The sequence below is a fragment of the Trifolium pratense genome, linkage group LG7 (genome assembly GCF_020283565.1).
Source record: "Trifolium pratense cultivar HEN17-A07 linkage group LG7, ARS_RC_1.1, whole genome shotgun sequence".
NCBI lineage: Eukaryota > Viridiplantae > Streptophyta > Magnoliopsida > Fabales > Fabaceae > Trifolium > Trifolium pratense.
In genome coordinates, this window is record NC_060065.1 from 30,598,331 (window position 1) to 30,614,617 (window position 16,287).

General features: G+C 32.1%; 3 protein-coding genes across 7 annotated transcripts; 1 reads left to right on the forward strand and 2 right to left on the reverse strand.

The window, feature by feature from the left end:
* Nucleotides 1-543: 543 nt before the first annotated feature.
* Nucleotides 544-2,434, reverse strand: LOC123897213 (berberine bridge enzyme-like 21). Its single transcript, XM_045947756.1, has one exon. It carries the CDS (start codon nucleotides 2,234-2,236, stop codon nucleotides 629-631), a length of 1,608 nt encoding a protein of 535 aa, XP_045803712.1. The 5' UTR covers nucleotides 2,237-2,434; the 3' UTR covers nucleotides 544-628.
* A 3,689-nt stretch (nucleotides 2,435-6,123) lies between these two features.
* LOC123897230 (berberine bridge enzyme-like 18) lies at nucleotides 6,124-8,452 on the forward strand. Of its 5 annotated transcripts, none has more exons than XM_045947781.1 (3): nucleotides 6,124-6,270; nucleotides 6,374-6,449; nucleotides 6,525-8,452. In XM_045947781.1, exon 3 carries the CDS (start codon nucleotides 6,819-6,821, stop codon nucleotides 8,406-8,408), a length of 1,590 nt encoding a protein of 529 aa, XP_045803737.1. In that variant the 5' UTR covers nucleotides 6,124-6,270; nucleotides 6,374-6,449; nucleotides 6,525-6,818; the 3' UTR covers nucleotides 8,409-8,452. The 5 variants fall into 5 exon arrangements, with proteins under 5 accessions (XP_045803737.1, XP_045803739.1, XP_045803738.1 ...); XM_045947783.1 differs by having other exon boundaries at nucleotides 6,537-8,452; XM_045947782.1 differs by having other exon boundaries at nucleotides 6,374-6,436.
* A 2,445-nt stretch (nucleotides 8,453-10,897) lies between these two features.
* Nucleotides 10,898-12,723, reverse strand: LOC123897232 (plant-specific TFIIB-related protein PTF2). Its single transcript, XM_045947785.1, has one exon. The coding sequence runs from the start codon at nucleotides 12,562-12,564 to the stop codon at nucleotides 10,957-10,959; it is 1,608 nt and encodes a 535-aa protein (XP_045803741.1). The 5' UTR covers nucleotides 12,565-12,723; the 3' UTR covers nucleotides 10,898-10,956.
* Nucleotides 12,724-16,287: the final 3,564 nt, after the last annotated feature.

Here is a 16,287-nt window from a genome sequence, read left to right on the forward strand (position 1 = left end):
GCATTTTATATACAAGTGTCGGAATTTGAATACTGAACATTTCACTTATCCATTCTAAGAGTGAAATTTCTAGTCACTAAGCTAGCTACCTAATCAAAAAATAAATATATGTTTAACATTATTGCATTTTCATTTTCATAGTCAAATTTAAATTTTGAAATAGCTCATTAAGCTAAAACAATTTCTAAACACAAGCCATTTGAATACAAATTTTCAGACACAAATTTAAATATGAAAAGTCGAATTATTAAACTAAAATAGACAAATCATCTTAATTATGATATCATCTAAATGTAAATGGTTCAAATAGTATGCTAAAAGTCGTAAGTTCAATCCTCAACTACACTGTAAATTAAAAAGATAAAAAAAAACCAAAAAGAAAAAGAGAAAAACAAATAAAAAAGTAAAGAATTGCACTTATTTATTTGATATTCTCAGATCCAATGCTGTAATGACAAAATCAAATTAAAAACAAAACTTAAAAGACCTAATAAAATTAGCCAATCATGATTCACCAAAAAAAAATAAAAAATTAGCCAATCATTTATCTAGGAACAAAATAGTAAATAAATAACATAATTCTAAGTAAAATATGCTTTACACATTAGTTGATTCTTAAATATGTTTTTTAAGGATGAACAGGAATACTTTGTTCATTCCTAAAAAAGTTTTTAGGATCAACAACAGTCTTAATCTTAACCAACCTATCAAAATTATTATTAAAATACTTAGTAGCATAAACTTGACCTTCTTGGTAACTATTCTTACCAAAACTATTAATTCCAATATCAAGGTCCCTGTAATTTAAATAAGCACTTCTTGGATTGTTTGACACATAAGGTGTCATGAAACTATAAAGTGTCTTAGCTTGATTCAAATAATTTGTTGTTGCATTAGCTGATGGATCATCCCAATTCACTGAAAATTGAATTTTGAACAAATTCCCGGCACGGTGAGGAAAAGGCGTTGCATCGGCCGGAATCTCATTCATTTTTCCACCATAAGGATTAAAAACAAATCCAACTTTTCCTAATTGAATCATCTTCTTCCATATCAATTCCAAACCATCTCTTGAAATAGGTTTCTGAACATAATCGGATTTTCTCTTACCGAAACTTGCCGAATTAAGATTCCTATCTAAAAGACTCTCCGGTTTCGCGCCATTGTTAAAAGCATCAGCATCATTATACCAAAGAACGGAATTAATCCAACTCAATTCAATACAATCTGCTTTCTTCAATCCCAAAAGTGGAAATTCTTTCTCCAAAATCCCTACCACTTCCTCAGCCCCGCCAAGGAACAAAGCAACAACAGAAGCTCTAACGGTTTTTGTTCCTTTGACAACTTTAGAAGTTATAGGCTGCAAAAGTAGTCTCATAAAAAGCCTATCATCAGTTGTCGGCGCAACTTGTTGCCATTGAACAACAAGATCGGTAGCATTCTGATCCAAAGTTTTCTCAATACGAAAAACAGTAACGGTTTCAGGAACCGCTACTAATTTAATAGTATAAGACAAAACAACACCAAAACTAGCACCACCACCGCCTCGTATAGCCCAAAAAAGATCTTCTCCCATTGATTTCCTATTCAAAAGCCTACCTTTAACATCAACAATTTCGGCATCAATAACATTATCAACAGAAAGACCATATTTTCGCAACATTGTACCGTACCCTCCACCACTTAGGTGACCACCAACACCAACAGTTGGACAAACACCAGCTGGAAAGCCATGAACTTTACTCTTTTCATAAATTCTATAATAAACTTCACCAAGTGTTGAACCAGCTTGAATATAAGCAACTTCATTTTCAATATCAACATTGATTGTTCTTAGATTGAACATATCAAGAATGATAAAGGGTGATTTATTAACATAAGAAATTCCTTCATAATCATGTCCACCACTTCTAATTTTGATTTGAATGTTAACATTTTTGGCACAAATAACAGTTGATTGAACATGTGAAGGGTTTTTTGGAGTTACTATGATTAATGGTTTTGAAGTTGAGGTTGTGTTGAAACGTGCGTTTCTAATGTAATCTTGAAGGACAGTAGAAAATGAAGAATTTGTTTGGGAGAAAACAATGTTTGAGATTGTTGAATCTGTGTTGTTTTGTGTGAGACATTGAAGGAAAGATGTGTACAAAGATTGTGTTGGTGTTTGTGCTGCAAAAGATGAAGAGAAAATAACACTTAGAAGAAAAAAAGGTATAGAAAAATATGATTTAGCCATGGTTTTGAAAGTGTGAGGAAAAATGGTGGAAGATTTGTGTGGTTTTATAATGTGTTACTTTATCTATATGAGACGTGTTGGTTTACTTGTTTGTAAATTTGCTTTGAAACTTCAACAAACGCGTCTAACAATGTACTCTTTCATATTTCGGCCGCAAAATAAATTTGGTTTTGAAAAGACACCTATGATATGAGAATGAGATATGTTAATTTTGGTATTAAATTGTTCTTTTAAGAGTTAAATTTAGATTTTCTAGAACATTTTGTTTTAAAAGAGTTTATCATATATTTGAGTCCGAGTATTTAGCTATGTTTAATAATATTTAACTTTATTTTCACAAATGATTTTTTTTTAGTTAAATGAAATGACAAAGTTATTATAAACTCACATATAAATGAGAGAGTCGGTGTTTAAACTTCAATAATAACATCTAATTTAATAATTTTGACGTTTTTGCAAGTTGTGGACTTTTGACAAATAATATAATCATGTTGTGTTTTGTCTTTTTTGTTTTTCTATGAAGTTGTCTTTTATCATTTTGGGAGCTTATAGTATATAATAGTTTAGGATAAGTAAATAATATTATATTGTTTGGATCAACTAACTATTTATTTATTTATAAACTTTTGTCCTTTGTTGTTTGGATCAACTAATTATTTATTATTTTAACTCGCTATTTATTTGTTTATAAACTGTTGTCCTTTATTGTCAGAAAAAAATAACTTTTGTCATTTATGATGAACTACTTTTTTTTTTATAGAAAGAAGTATTATTTTATTGCCATTCAGTACTACAATAATTTTCTAATATCTGTCGAAAAATCCTGTCAAAATATTGTTTAAAAAATATTTAGAATTCATTTTTATTTTATTTTTTTGACAAAAGAAAATAAACTATTTTAATGGTTATTTGGGTTTGACGAAACTTAAGAACATTGAAGTTTTAACTTTTGAAAAACTTTTCTTCTCATATTCTTAACTTTTTAACCCTTTTTTCCAAGGTGTTTTTGAGATCAAGATTTGCTTTCTATCTATTTTTGGAGGGAAGATGTTTTCTTTTTCTTCTTTCTCATATATTATTTTCTTTAGTGGAATTCTATTTAAGAATTGTCTAGTACTAATGGAGTAAGGTTTATATATACTAATTTATTATTTTTACGCAGTCGATGTTACTAATTACTAATTAATTAGTATATTGTTAATTTTTGTTAAGGGTGAAAATGGACTATTGATCTCTTTATCACTCCACTTTCTATCACATCTATTGAAAATGGACTATTGAAAATGGACTATTGATCTCTTCGAAACACTAATTAAAGATACTCAATATAATAAAATTACATTAAAACTTATATAATCAATATATAAAATATAAAAAGTGTTATTTTTAATGCATATTTTTTTAGAAGCACTAATTAGTATGATCTTAAAGGACGCTATACAAATAGCACTTACACGGCATTAACACCACAATCACTAGACTTAATTCACACTACACCTTCTAATTTTATGCTCAGTTGATAGAGACATAGCGTTAACACAGAAGTTGATGTTTGAACTTCGGACACTCAATTTATCCGCGTGGAATTTCTAGCCATTATGCTACTTGACAAAATAAAATCCTAATATTATTAGTAGTAGATAGATTTTATCTTGTATATTTACTCCCAAAAACAAATTTTTGGGAAAAAAAAATTGTATACACAATAAGTTAATTTTTACACATTTAAAAATCATCCTTTTGAAATATGTTAGTGTTGTCCAACTTAAAAGTTAGGTGAGTGATTGGCCGATAGTTCTCGACGGTAATTTTTTTTGCACTTCAAATGATTACACTGAAAAATAAACGTTGTTAGTTAGTTGTGGGTTTCTTGACTCCTCCAAATAGTCTTAGGTACGTGCTTGATGTTTTTGTAAGTTACTAAACTACAAATTGCTTAAGTAGAAAATAAATCATAATGATAAAGGTTAAAATTTTGAAAAGAGGCTTGTTGGTTGTGTCAAATATTAATGAAATGTACAATGAGATATTATTTATAGATGAAGTTGATCTATTGGTCAAAACAACGCATGGCCTAAAAAATTCGATGTTTTCTCTCCCGACCCCGTGTTTTTTTTTATGCCCCTAAATTTCCAATTTTATACTTGAAAAAACTTCGGTTTGTAGAAACCGAAGTTTTTTTTTTTGCCTTGAAAATAAATTTCGATTTCTAAAAACCAAAATTTACTCTTAATTTGCACTATAAAAAATTCGGTTTCTGCGAACCGGATTTTCCTGCAAGGGCAAAATTGGAATATTTGAGGTATAAAAGAATCACGGGAGTCGGGAGAGAAAGCATCAAAAAATTCAGCATGTTTCCTCCATATGTTTCACGCATGGCTTCTCAGACTTGTTGGGCCTTAGTTCCATCCATGTAAATATATTAGTTTCTAGGATTAGACGAATAATTAATTCATTATAATGCTCAATGAACTTTAAAAAATGTCTAGTTTATCTATGATCAAACTCTAAACTATCATGATCTCTTTTTCCTAAGGATAAGGGAATTGACAAGAAAAAAGTTTGATTTTTCTGATATCTAGATTTATTGTTTAGGTGGATATTAGATGTTAAAAATCTCACATTACAAGTTAACATCTTAACATGAATTTATATCTCACATTATAAGTCAATTTTGTAAAATTGAATTATATCCAACTCAAAATTTTATGACATCACAGTATATCAAAGATTTGTTGAACTATTTGCAATAAGATTTCCACTATCAGGTCACTCGAGTCAAGCTTCATTTTTGGGAATTAGAGAGTTTTAAGAAATATTAAATGAGTTAAGATCGTGAATTTATAAACATAGATCGCCATTATTTTACAAATTAATTCTATAAAATTCAACTTAATTCTAAGAGGATGCATGTAGACTAACTCAACTTCACATTCACATTATTAATAGAAGCTCCAATCAAACTTTAAAACTTGTTTTGACTAATATGATAGCCTGCTTCCAATGCTTCATAATCCTCATAGGAACATAGACCACTACTTGGATAAATGACATTAATTTTTTGTTTTGACAAATAAATGACATTAATTAATCCACTAGCAATTCAAAATGAAAAACATGTGTTTTATTGATAGTTTTGTTGCCTGGACCCTGGTGCCTTGTTTTTTGTTTTTTTCTGGTGGCAGGGTGCTGTTTGTTTTTCTCCCTTTATTTTGGTTAATATATTCCTTTTTAGCTGTTAAAAAAAATATTACATATTATTTTTTTTACATATTATTAATTCCGTTCAAATTCGTTTCAACCTGAATTAACATATTCAAACCTGAAATAGTTTGGTTGAATAACAAGTTTATAGTTTTCTTAAGAAAAAATATTGTTTAAAACTATGAATCAATAAACTCAACCTCTTTAAATTAAATGATTTTTTATTTTTTAAATTTAGTTTAAAATTTGTATACATTGATTTAAAAGATTTTAAATTTAATTCAAATGCTAAAATTTTAATTTAATTAGATTTTTAAAAAATCACTTTTTATGGACCCGATTATCCAAAATCAACCTGCTCACCAAAATTATAATTTATCCAAGACGTAATTTTACTCATCCCAAAACAATAAAAAAAAATTGGTAGATAAACGAAATAATAATAGCTATTCAAAATTTATACATAACTGAAGAAGTTGAGATTCGAAATCCGATCATAGTGTCTGACATTACAATTTTTATATTTTTTATTATTTGAGCTAAAATTTATGTACAAATCAATAAAATTTAATTGAATATGATGATGAAATTTGATCAATTCAACTCAATAGAAATCTTGTCTCGACTCTTCCAAGCTTGTGGTCCTTGTTATGGAATCCTTAACCCCAAATTTGAAGATAAGTGTTGTTTTTTTATTATTATGGTTGTCCTTAATTGCCGACTTTATATGCTATGGCATATAAAGTCCAACTGTGCCATCATGTAAGCAAATATTACTAAAGCTTAATAAGATGGTGGATTCCAAAGTGGTGCACATAACTACTCTCAAGGTAACACTAATTTAGATTATGATCTTTCTTATAAATTTTGAGTATAAGTCTCTTTGGTTCAATAAAAAGTGACAAATTGACAACTATTATGCTAATTTTGCAGCTGTGGTTGCTAAGGCAGTGATACATCCAAAGCTAAAAATAGCATATGCAATCTCCCAACATTGTAATTTCCTATGGTTGATTTTCCCCTCGTCTAGTTTGTATTGCGCTGATATAAGTTGACTGCTACAGTAAATTAAAATCAATGACAGATATTTGCGTAGGACTATCCAGTGGCTGGAGAGGATTCAAACCGAGTCTAGTCAAGCGAATGCATTAAATTCAAAATGGTAAAAAAAAATTCCACCACCTATGTGCCTATATTATATATATCATAACTTGCCGTGGAAAGATTGAATATTGTGCAGCAATGTTTGAAGTATGGAACCAAGAATTTAATCGTTATGGTTCAGCTTCTTCTATAAATAGAGGAGATAACGAACAACAACAAGCTGAGAGCCTTAGAGAGTTTTTCTGAGAGAAAAATATAGTGAGCCAAATAAAACATGAAATTTACATGCACAAAATTAGCACTCCTATCAATCATCATTTTCATCTCAATTTTCCCTCAAACATGTATTTCTTTTGACATTGACAGTAGTTTCCTTCAATGTTTTTCATTAGCGTTAAAAAATTCAACTTCAACTTCAAAAGTAATACATACTCAGAATAGTTCATCTTATACACCTCTTTTACAATTTTCCCAAAGAAACCACAGATTCTTAAACAGTTCAGTTCCAAAACCAAACCTTATTGTTACTCCAAATGAGCTATTCCAAATCCAAACAACAATAATTTGTTCAAAAAAACAAGGCCTACAAATAAGAGTTAGAAGTGGTGGACATGACTATGAGGGTCTTTCTTATGTCTCTAATGTTCCATTCCTAATCATTGATCTCACAAACCTTAGGTCAATAACTATTGACATCAAAGAAGAAAATGCATGGATTCAATCAGGTGCTACTCTTGGAGAACTTTACTATGCAATTGCAAATAAAAGTAATGTTCATGGTTTTCCAGCTGGTAGTTGTCCTACTGTTGGTATAGGAGGTCACTTCAGTGGAGGTGGATTTGGTACCATATTTCGAAAATATGGTCTTGCATCTGATAATGTAATTGATGCTCAAATAGTAGATGTTAATGGAAAGATACTGAATAGAAAAATGATGGGTGAGAATCTATTTTGGGCTATTAGAGGAGGTGGAGGTTCAAGCTTTGGAGTGATTACTGCATGGAAAGTTAAGCTTGTAAATGTTCCTTCAGTAGTAACAGTTTTCAATATTCCAAAGAGTTTGGAACAAAATGCTACTACCCTTTTCATGAAATGGCAAATTATAGCTAATAAGCTTCCTAATGAACTTTTTCTTCACTCAGTTATGGGACTTGATGCTAAATCATCTTCTGATGGTGGAAAAACTGTAGCTGTTTCTTTCACAGGACTATATCTTGGGAAACAAGAAAACTTGGTTCCTTTGATGGAAAACAATTTTGCAGAACTGAATTTGCAACATGATAACTGCACTGAGATGAGTTGGATTCAATCTGTTCTTTATTTTGCTGGTTATTCCATCAATGGTTCATTGAAGGTGTTACTTCAAAGAAACAAAACATCTACAAGTTTCAAAGCTAAATCAGACTATGTAACAAAACCAATTCCTATGTCAGGTTTGGAAGGGTTATGGAACATGTTACTTGAAGAGAAGAATCCAACTTTGATTATGTCACCATATGGAGGAAGAATGAGTGAGATTTCAGAATCAGAAACTCCATTTCCACATAGGAACGGAATCATTTATGGTATCCAATATTTGGTAGATTGGGATTCAAATGAAGAAACACCAAAGCATATGGATTGGATAAGAAAGTTATATGCATACATGACACCTTATGTTTCAATGTGTCCAAGACTTGCATATATGAATTATAGGGACCTTGATATAGGAGTGAATAGAGAAAATACAAGTTATGAAGAAGCAAAATCTTGGGGCATGAAATATTTCAAGTCTAATTTTGAAAGATTGGCACAGGTAAAAAATGAAATTGATCCTAGCAATTTCTTTAGGCATGAGCAGAGCATTCCACCTTTGTCTGCATGATATATGTAGCTACTTTCATTATACCATTTTACTCCTTTTTCCTATTGTATTTCTGTGATTTTAGCCAAACCAATGCAAATTATACAATATAATCTCTTTTTCTGTGATATAAAACTTGATGTGATTTTAGCCAAACCAATGCAAATTATAAATTTTTTTCTACCCAACCCCCCACAAGGATGGCTCTAGGGTTTTTGCTGGTTTAAGGGCAACAACTAAGGTCATGGACCTCATTTGGAAGACGAATGATCGCCGGACAAAGCGAGCGCTAATCCATCAATTATTCAGGAGACAAACGAATGTACATTTGTCAATCTCATTTTTAAATCCAAAATTGTTGTTGAGAATTGTTTGTGGAAGACGAATAACCATTAGAGAAAGCTACGCATAACTATTCGAGAAATCTATGCTAACCCTCGATTATTCGAAAGAGAGACGAATGTACATTCGTCAATCTCTTCTTTAGTCCAAATTTATTTTGTTTAATAAGAGTTTTTGTACAACAAATTAATTACAATAAATAATACTTGTTTTTTTTGTTGTTAGAGATTTACCTTTGTCACCGGAAGAGTAAAACAGGAAACAACGCGTAGTGGCAAAAGGAGATATCTTATTAAAAATAACTTAAATGGATGCAAATAAAATAAAAATAAACAAACTAATAATAATATTTCAATCAAGATACAGTATATATTTCATGCAAGATATATATTTCAATCATTTGTGTCTGCACAGCAGTAGTAAAGTGATCGACTGTGACTTATACCCAAAACTTCACCTTATTACACAGTCAAATATAAACTATCTCATAGGAACTCCTATCAGTGATTCTAAAATACCTGTGTTGTGTTTATATTAGTGTTTGAAGAAAAATACCAGTAAACTAAGAACACTGGAGGATCTCTGCAAACCCAGCTATAACAACAGCTCAAAGGAAAATTCCAAAGTAATAAACTCTTCCCCCTTTTTGCACAGGTTCCTCTTTCTCTTCAAGTTAACTCCCATATCTTCACTAACTCCCATACATACAATGCCAGGATCTTAGTATTGGGCTTAGCTGGCTCAGGCTGTAAGCTCATAAATTAATGCTATCACTATCTTAACAAATATTTGCCGATGAACCAGTTCAAAAATTCAATCATGAACATTTGTTTTTTTAAACACAAACACTTTTTTCCTAAGTGTCAAGCACACAAATAAAAACCTGATGGTTCTGAAAACAGTGATCCATGTTTCTAATTTCTAACGATGTACCACGCTTCACAAAAGCACCTAAATCTTTAACATGCTTTGACCTCAGTCGGTCAAATTAATCAATTTAGATTATAAACAGAGAAATATTCAAATAAGTCTTGCAAATCCAATAGGGTAAAACAGTTTCTACTAAAGGCCGATAAATCACAATTCAAATTTAGAGCTTCATTTGCTTTCTACAGAGTAATTTGATTTACCGATAAAAAGAGGATGTCACAGTTATTTCTAGACCTAGTTACCTATATAGCCCGAAATTTAGGTTCTAACACATAATTGAAACACAAATTTAAGCAGATTATAATTACTAGAAAAAAATAAAGCAAAACCTAGAACAAAAATCACCCAGTGTAAGCTTCAAGAACTCACAGCTTAATCCCATTTAAGTATGGAGAAAAACTAAAATTGCCGAAAGCTTATTGTAAAAGACAAACCTTACCCAGTACTTTGTCGAAAGTGCTTCTGCCACATTATCCTTGTTCCTTGACAAATCGGTTTGATGGCATCTCAAACCTGCATGGAGCTGATCCTTTTTAGAGTGATCAACAACAAAGATGGGGAGTGTATGACAAAACTTGTCTGCATCTTAATTTAATGGAATAATACTTGAGGGTTTATTGATCAAACTCTGGAGACAGATTTCTTACAGAGTTACTATTTTACAATGGAAATACATAAAAATAACAAAGATTAGGGAGCCTAGTCTCTCCCAACCACCATAAACTGAAAACAATCGAGCAGCCTTTTTCCCTTCCTTATTTATTAAAGACATGCAATTTAAATCCGGCTGGGACATTTCTATTGGACCTGCCTGCACCTAGCATACACGTGTTTAATAGGAAGCCTACTAACAGGGTAGTGGTACTTCAATGAGATCTGCTATGCAATTTTGAATGTGAAACAACTTACATTATTAGGTAAAGGTAAACAATATAGCCCGTTCATTTTCTTTATTAATTTATCCAATGGTTAATAAAAATGGTACCCTGGTGATGGACTGGTTTGCTACTCAGCTTAGAACCAGATAACAAGTACACATTAAGGTGCTTAAAAAAAATTTGGAAAGGAGGTGCTTAAATTTTTGAAAAGCAAAATAATGTACTCCCAAAATTTTAGTACAAAAAGTTTGCATTAACAATGAATATACAAAAAGTTTTAGTACAAAATTTGAAGTATGAAAATATCTGCCCTATCATAAGATTGTTGTCAGTCAGAAAATATCAATATTTAAAAGATAATTAAAATGCCAATAAATCTGAAACTTCTCATATAATATCTTTATATCCTAAAAGACTCTTTATACAATGCCAGAGTTAAACACATATAGGCCTAGTAAGGTATTGTAATGACCCTTCTCAATTTCCTCCTCCTTTACTTGGTGAAGAATAAGTGTCTCAATAATCAAGTCTTCCCAATCAATACCATCAACTACCATTCCTCTTCTCTTCTTCCTTTTCTCAGGGCCAGTGCTATCTAAAATACCAATATTTACAGTATCATCTAGATCAGCTTGTAATGGATGAGTGATTCTTTTTATTCGCTTCTTTGCAGCATTGATCTTCTCTCGCCTAATTTTACATTTCAATTGACCATTGATAAATGACGGTGGCATGGTTTCCACCCCAATATCTTTCGCAAGTAACTGTTTCAGTATAAGCTGTTTGCTCATTTCTGATTCTCCATTCCACCACTCGCTACACTCTTGAAAATCAAATTCCACCCTTCTCCGTTTCTGAACATTTGCACTCCTTGAAGACATAGCACTACGATTGTCATTTAAAAAATTCTCATACATCAGGGATAAACATTCAGGTGAAATCTGTAACGCCTCAACATCCCTAATACCTTCTGTATCAGCATTACTTTGCGATGAAAAATACTGAGAATCTTTTCGCAGAACTAATCCATCAACCCCATACTCATATTCCTCCTCTTGTGTTAAACACTCAGTAACCACATCCCCCAAATCTAACCCAGTCCGATCAACACTCGTACTCTTCTCAACAGGATTTGACATAGACTTCTTCTCCATATACTGCATCACAAAAGGAACATTCTTAACAATATTTTTCTTCGTAATATCTTTTCCCCAAGGCAACACTTTAGCAACTTTCACAAGCGTCTCAAGAAGCTCCTTATACCTAGTTCTACAAGTAGAAACAATAGCATGAACCTCCTTAGCCAAAACCTCCAACCTAACATCGACTTGATTAATCTCCGCGACCAAAACCAAAACTGCAACAACCAAAGGAAGCGGCCTACGACCAGTACTCAAAAACAATTTCACCGCACACTGTAACAAAAAAATCCCCTGTTTCTTCATTCTATCAACCAAACTCCTATCAACCTTCTCAAAACAATTACAACTATCAATACTCCTTTTCAACATATGAACAATATCAAACTCTGGAAAATCACTCCCTCTCAAATCCAAAAAATCAACAACCCTAATAATCATTCTCCCAAGCTCATAAACATCACAATTAACAGCATTAGCAATTTCATCCATCGAAAAAGGTCGTTCGTGTTTTCGCATAACAACATAACAACAAGCACCAATCAAAACTTGAAACCAGTCACCTTGACCGAATTCACCGTCGGTGATGTTAGAAATCATGGAATCAATTTCAATAGTTTTGGAAGCTAAACCTAATCGATTAGTGAATTGTTTAATTGAAGTACGTGCGGAAAGTAATTTACGGTCTCTGTAAGAGTAAAGTGTACCTGAACCTGCGGTTCCGATGTGGATGTAGGTACCTTGTGGACCGGTTATACCGCCGAGATTGGATTCGAATTGATCGTACGGTTGAGTGACGCCGCAGGAGTCGCAGTAGAGTTGGCCGGTGTCGTCGTCGCGAGTGAATGAGGTGCTGGTGCAGTGAGTGCAGTGACGAGAGGAAGACATTGAAGTGATTATGATCGGAGGTGGTGGTTAGGGGAAGCACGGTGGCGGTGTTAACACACAGTGAGGCGTCTCTCGGTGTCAAACGAGAGAGTACGGTGAGTGTCTTTTAAAGCAAGCTTTGGGGAATTCAAGCGACGTTTGTTTTATAGATGAAAAAATTACTTACTCATTTACTTTGTGTGTTAACCTCATGTTCCAATGGGGCAGACTATGGGATGGCAAAAATATCTGTACCCGTAAATATTCGCGGATAAAATTCATCATGAATACGGGACGGATAATTTAATGGATATTCACGGATGAAATAAATAGATATTTTAATTACTTGATACTTAATAGATATGGATATAGATTTAATGGTATCCACGCTCGCGGATATCCATACCCGCTAATAAATAAGAAAATTATTTAAATATCCTTAGTTATTAAATATAAAAGATACTTTTATATTTCGCATAACTTTATGATGAATTTTATTTTAGTTAGAAATGTATGTATATTATTTTTTTAAGGAGAAATATATGGATATTATATTAAGTTTTGGAAAAAAATGAAGAAAAATGAATTAGGTGACATTGTTGTTAATTGAGCAAATCTAATGTATGGGAATAAAAGAGAATAGTCTCAATTGAGTTTATAACAAGAATACATTAGATTTGATCTCATCATCTTCTCTATTCTTCTTTTTAGTAGAGTTTTTATCTTCAGGTACGTGGTTCGATTCCCACAGAAGAAAAAATTCTACTAAAAAGAAGAGTAGAGAAGATGATGAGATACAATGGTGGGATCGCTTAGAGAAGGGGTCTGAGCTGGTTACATTTATCATGGGTCACCCCATGGACCGCATCCATTCATCTCCTTCTCTTTCTCAAACTTATCAAAATTAAATGCATCGCTGAAGAAGAAAAGACATTCTAACACATTTTTCTATTGTATCTAAAATAAAACAAGTTTAAATATATTATCACTTTATATTTTTATCATAAATAATATTCAATCTCACATGACATGCGTGATTCACAAAGTCATATTTAATACATGAAAAAAATTAGAAAAATATTATTTATTTACGAAATATATTGATGGACATATAGTTGTTGCGTTATTTATCATTGAAATGACTATAGTCATATTTAACTAATGAAAATGAAAGAAAATCAATTAAGTGTAAATTATCTAATATTTAAAATTTATTTTAAATTTAAAATTAATAAAAATATATTAATTTTGTCATATTTTCTTTAATTAATATTCATAACACATAAATTTCTAAATTAAAAATAAAATTATCAATTTCAAATTACGTTCAAAACTAAATAAATAAAAGAGAAAAAAGAATATGCACTGATAGTGTAAAATAATTTTATACTGTCAACGAATACCAACCATGTTTTCCGCCACATCACCCCACTAAACTCCACTTTCTTAATATGATGTGGAAGAATGATTCATTCTTATTGGTTGTCAGTGTAAAATTAATTTACACTGACGGTGCGTAGTTTTTAACCTCTAAATAAAAATATGTATTATATATGAGTTAGGATCCGTTGACACCACGTGTCAAACTTTACTTTGACACCAAATTTAATCTGTTGATTCTTTTTAATCCAAAGGTTTATATTAGGCCACTTAATTCATTCCACACCAAATCCCTCTGGAAAATCGTTCTGATATTTCTTCTTATGCCTTTATCTCTTGAAGTTTTCTCTCCCGACCCCCCTCATTTCTTTTCTACCCCCTGAATTTCCGTTTTTACCCTTGGGGGTACTGCGGTTTATAAAAACCGAAGTCGTTTGACATGTTGAAATATTTCGGTAAATGCGAACCGAACGTGGTGTTGAAATCGTTCGGTAGCTGCGAACCGAATGTATGGTTGCTGCGGTTTATATTAACCGAAGTCCTCTTACATATGAACAATTTCAGTAAGTTCGTTTTATTTTGAAAAACAAACCACAAAACTCCTCTCTTCCTTTCTTGCACACATTTGCGGCCAACTTCAACATCCAACTTCAAATCACATTTCATCAAGTAAGTTTCTTTCCTTTTTTGTCATTCTATGCATTCCTCATCACCATGACATTTCAAATTCATTTTTTGTTCTTCCCTATAAAAGTTCCAAAATTTCAATCTCTGATTATTGAGTTAAATTGTTGATTATGTTGTTTGAATTGTTGATTATTGGTTAGTTGTTAGATTGGTTACATACTAGCATGAATGAATGTTGCTAATTGAGTTAAATGTGAATATGAAGCTAATTGAGTTATATTGTACTCTAAGTGTTTGTCAAAATGTATGAGTGAATATGAATGCATGTTTCCATTGTTGCAAGAATCATGTGTTCGATTGAATTATAAGTGTGAATTTATCATAGATTTATTGTTTGTATTGATTGTGAATTTATTTATCTATGTATGATGTATAGATATGGAAGAAAATCTACCTAGGGGTAGGCATGGAAAGGCAATCAATGCAAATGCTTCCGCTCGTAGAGAGCTTGCTGCAAATCATCCGTCCAAACGAGGTCGTCGCAAAGGACCAACTCCGGGGCAAGGTACACATGATGCCGAGGCGGGTGGGTCGCATACACGTGGACGGACACGTCTAGGACAATCGTTGGTGGTGCAAGATGAATTTGATGCCGACCAATTTTTAAATGCGTGTTTTGATTATGATGATCTTGGATCACCACAAGTCTCACCACAAGTCTCACCGCAACACTCACCGCAAGACCCACCGCAAAAACCACCTCTTGGCAAAAAAAAATTATACCGCAAGGGGCAAAATGGGATTTTCGGGGGGTATAAAAGAATTGGGGGGGGTCGGGAGAGAAAACTTCTTATCTCTTTGGTTTGTCTATTGTCATCAAACTTTCGGCCACATGGACATTCAATAGAGCCCAACCAAATTATTCTCCACCCTCTGCATTCAGCATACAATATCATTAGTAGTAGATCAATTTAAGTGATAAATGTAAACCCTTAATTGATTCTTCGATACGAACTTTATTTCACAAATTTCTTCCTTTTAATATATTGCTTTGTTATGAAATATCAATTTTTTTTTTACACTTTCTTAAAAATATCAAACTTTATAATTGAAACCCATATTCTTTTGGGTGGTGATTAATGACCATAGTTGTTTGCCGGAGAGAGGGAAACCGGAAACGAGACAATTAGGGTTGGGAATAGGTCAGGCGGGCTACAGGCGCCTTCGGCCTGGCCTGTTTAAGCCTGACTTGGCCTGACCTGTTTATTAAAAATGCTAGGCTCAGGCTTTGAAAAAAGCCTATTTACATAAATAGGTCAGGCTAAGACTTTTAAAAAAGCCTACAAAGCCTGATAGGCCGGCCTGTTTATATTTAATAATTATTATTTATGTAATATTATTATTTATATAATAATTTTATTATGGCATACTTAACTTTGTCGTAATCGTATTTGTTATTTTATTAGCTTTTAATTCTTGTGCTAATCATTTTATTAGTTTTTTTTAATGTTGTAGAAATTATAAAAATTAAATGTGAAATAAGCTTTAAGGCCTGTTTAACCTATTTAAAAAGACTATATAAAGTGATTCAAAAAAAAAACTATATAGAGACATTTATGTAACACAGGCTTTTAAACAAGCTACAAGGTCAGGTCAGGCTTTAAAAAGGCTTAGGCCAGGCCAAAAAAATTGCATTTGATAGGCCGTAGGCCATGCTTAGGCCTGAAGAAAAATCGT

Bases quoted from the DNA above. Each gene is read 5' to 3' on its own strand.
- LOC123897232 (XM_045947785.1), bottom strand. From the start codon at position 12,564: ATGTCTTCCTCTCGTCACTGCACTCACTGCACCAGCACCTCATTCACT.
- LOC123897213 (XM_045947756.1), bottom strand. From the start codon at position 2,236: ATGGCTAAATCATATTTTTCTATACCTTTTTTTCTTCTAAGTGTTATT.
- LOC123897230 (XM_045947780.1), top strand. From the start codon at position 6,819: ATGAAATTTACATGCACAAAATTAGCACTCCTATCAATCATCATTTTC.